Source organism: Silurus aristotelis (genome assembly GCF_946808225.1).
Source record: "Silurus aristotelis genome assembly, chromosome: 10".
NCBI classification, from domain to species: Eukaryota; Metazoa; Chordata; class Actinopteri; order Siluriformes; family Siluridae; genus Silurus; species Silurus aristotelis.
Window position 1 is genome coordinate 4,195,736 of NC_139583.1, and position 2,277 is coordinate 4,198,012.

The 2,277-nt window shown below is 47.0% G+C and overlaps 1 protein-coding gene across 1 annotated transcript in view; it reads left to right on the top strand.

The window, feature by feature from the left end:
* The window catches only part of dhx36 (DEAH (Asp-Glu-Ala-His) box polypeptide 36), a 36,482-nt gene extending 34,838 nt beyond the window's left edge, over positions 1-1,644 (top strand). Inside the window, exons 24-25 of the mRNA XM_083553300.1 lie at positions 1-100; positions 1,277-1,644. The exon at positions 1-100 is cut by the window's left edge and continues 53 nt beyond it. Of these exons, the coding sequence (XP_083409426.1) occupies positions 1-100; positions 1,277-1,462 (286 nt within the window). The 3' untranslated portion in view covers positions 1,463-1,644. The remainder of the gene's footprint in view (positions 101-1,276) is intronic.
* The last annotated feature ends 633 nt before the right edge of the window (positions 1,645-2,277 follow it).

A 2,277-nucleotide genomic window follows, 5' to 3' on the forward strand; every position in this document is an offset into this window, starting at 1 on the left:
TGGTGACATCTCTATCCAGAAGGACAAAGAGCAGGAGACCATTGCAGTAGACGAATGGATCGTCTTCCAGTCTCCTGCCCGCATTGCTCATTTGGTCAAGGTCAGCATGGTCCACACACACACACACACACACACACACACACACACACACACACACACCCCGTCACAACAGTCTCCACCGGCTCGCTCATTAAGGACAAACTTGCAACTCCGCTAAACTTGTACAACTTTATAACCTCTTTATCTCTGTGGAGCTGCTATGTGATCTTTAGAGTTAACCTGTCCATCACCACTGCAAACAGGAAAGGGCTCAGAGCCGATCCTTGATGTAGTCGACCTTCCACCTTAAAAACGATCTACAAATAAAACGGAATCGAACATGGCCCACTGTCCCGATACTTTTGGCCTTACCAGGAGCGGTAGCCTGGTGTGGATTTGAACTCACGACCTTCAGCTTTCACCTCCCCCATCTTCACTACTGCATCTTTGGATGCAGCAGCAAGTAATTTTCTTGCTCTTCATCATAGCACCTGTTAGTGGGTTGAATATAAATGAGGCAGCATTTTGTCCTCAAAGTTGATGTGTTCGAAGCAGGAAAAATGGGTTAGGATTCGAGCGAGTTTGACTAATTGTCTCCACCAAACGGATCCCAAGCTTTGGTCTATTTAGTAACTACGGCAAGGAAAAACCTCCTGAGACGACACGACGAAGAAACCTTGAGAGGAACCGGACTCATCTTCATCCATCATTGCTGACTGACTATTAACTGTTCACTGATGCATACCTGAATGGCAGTAGTCGTAGTAGCAGGCTGTTTAGTTTCATTCCGGTCCAAATCCATCTTCATGGTTCTTCAGATGAACTCCCAGATCTTTTGCGTTGTTCTTGCGGAACCGTCCTCAGCTGCAGCGAGTGGTTGGAAAACGGAAGAGAACTGGTACATCTACATGAGCTTTGATGAAAAATGGACTTTTACTGCTGCACATGAAGAAAAAAGGCCATCTGGAGCTCCTGTCTTATCAGAATTAAGGACACGTTTAGATGTTCCTCAACATTATGGTGTCCCTTCTCCTTTCGCGTCGTTCCACAGCACATGATGATAAGTGACAACTAATCAAATTTCAATCTTGTTTCTTTTTTTTTCTGCTCTGCAAAGACAAAATCCCTCGTCATTGATCTTCATTTCCGATCTGCATCCCTGATCAGGAGAAGCCTAAGCTAACCATCTCGTTAGGGTTCAACCTCGTGCTTGTTTCTCTCATCTTTTTTTTTTTAGAACCTGAAGAAAGAGCTGGATCTGCTGCTGGAGGAGAAAATCAAGCAGCCTCGCCCGGTCGACTGGAGCGACCGCGCCTCCAAGGACTGCGCCGTGATCTCGGCCATCATCGACCTCATCACCACGCAGGAGAACACGACGTCCATGCAAGAGCCCTACAGGAAGAGCTGCCAGCTTTGGGACTAGAGCCAGTGAACACACACACACACACACACACACAGAAAGTGTGTGTGTGTGTGTGTGTGTGTGTGTGTGTGTGTGTAAGATCTGCTTTAACGATGCAATGAGCAGAATTTCTCCTTTAACATCAATCGCTGAACATTTCACTTCCCGATAATAAAAACTCAATAAAAAAAACATTCAAAACAGTCAAATATTGTTATTGGGTGTAAAAACAAATAAACTGATCACATGGGCTTTTAAAAGTTTAGTGGTTAAAGGGATCGGACTCTGGATCCAGAAGGTCACGAGTTTAAATCCCAGCACCACCAAGCTGGGCCCTTCAGCGAGGCCCTTAACCCTCAAACATGTTCTCGTTTTAGCACTGTTGAGTTCTCCATGCTGATTGGTCAGAAGGTGTTGGTTTTCGCTTTCTGCAACAAAACAGGTTTCTCTCTGGTTTCTATAGAAACAAATCGGACGTGCAGGACTGATGATGTGCGTAATGCTGTAGTGTGAAAACGTTTAGGGAAGGACTCTCCAGTGTCAGAGCTTTAAAGCAGGGTTGAGTTTTGGTACTGGGTTGAGATTTGGGGCAGGCTTTTGGGACAGGGTTGGGTTTTGGGGGGCATGGTTTTGGGACAGGGTTTTGGGGGCAGGGTTGGGTTTTGGGACACGGCTGGGTTTTGGGGGACAGGGTTGGGTTTTGGGACAGGGCAGGGTTGGGTTTTGGGGCAGGGTTTTGGGACAGGGTTTTGGGGCAGGGTTTTGGGGCAGGGTTTTGGGACAGGGCAGGGTTGGGTTTTGGGACAGGGCAGGGTTGGGTTTTGGGACAGGGTTTT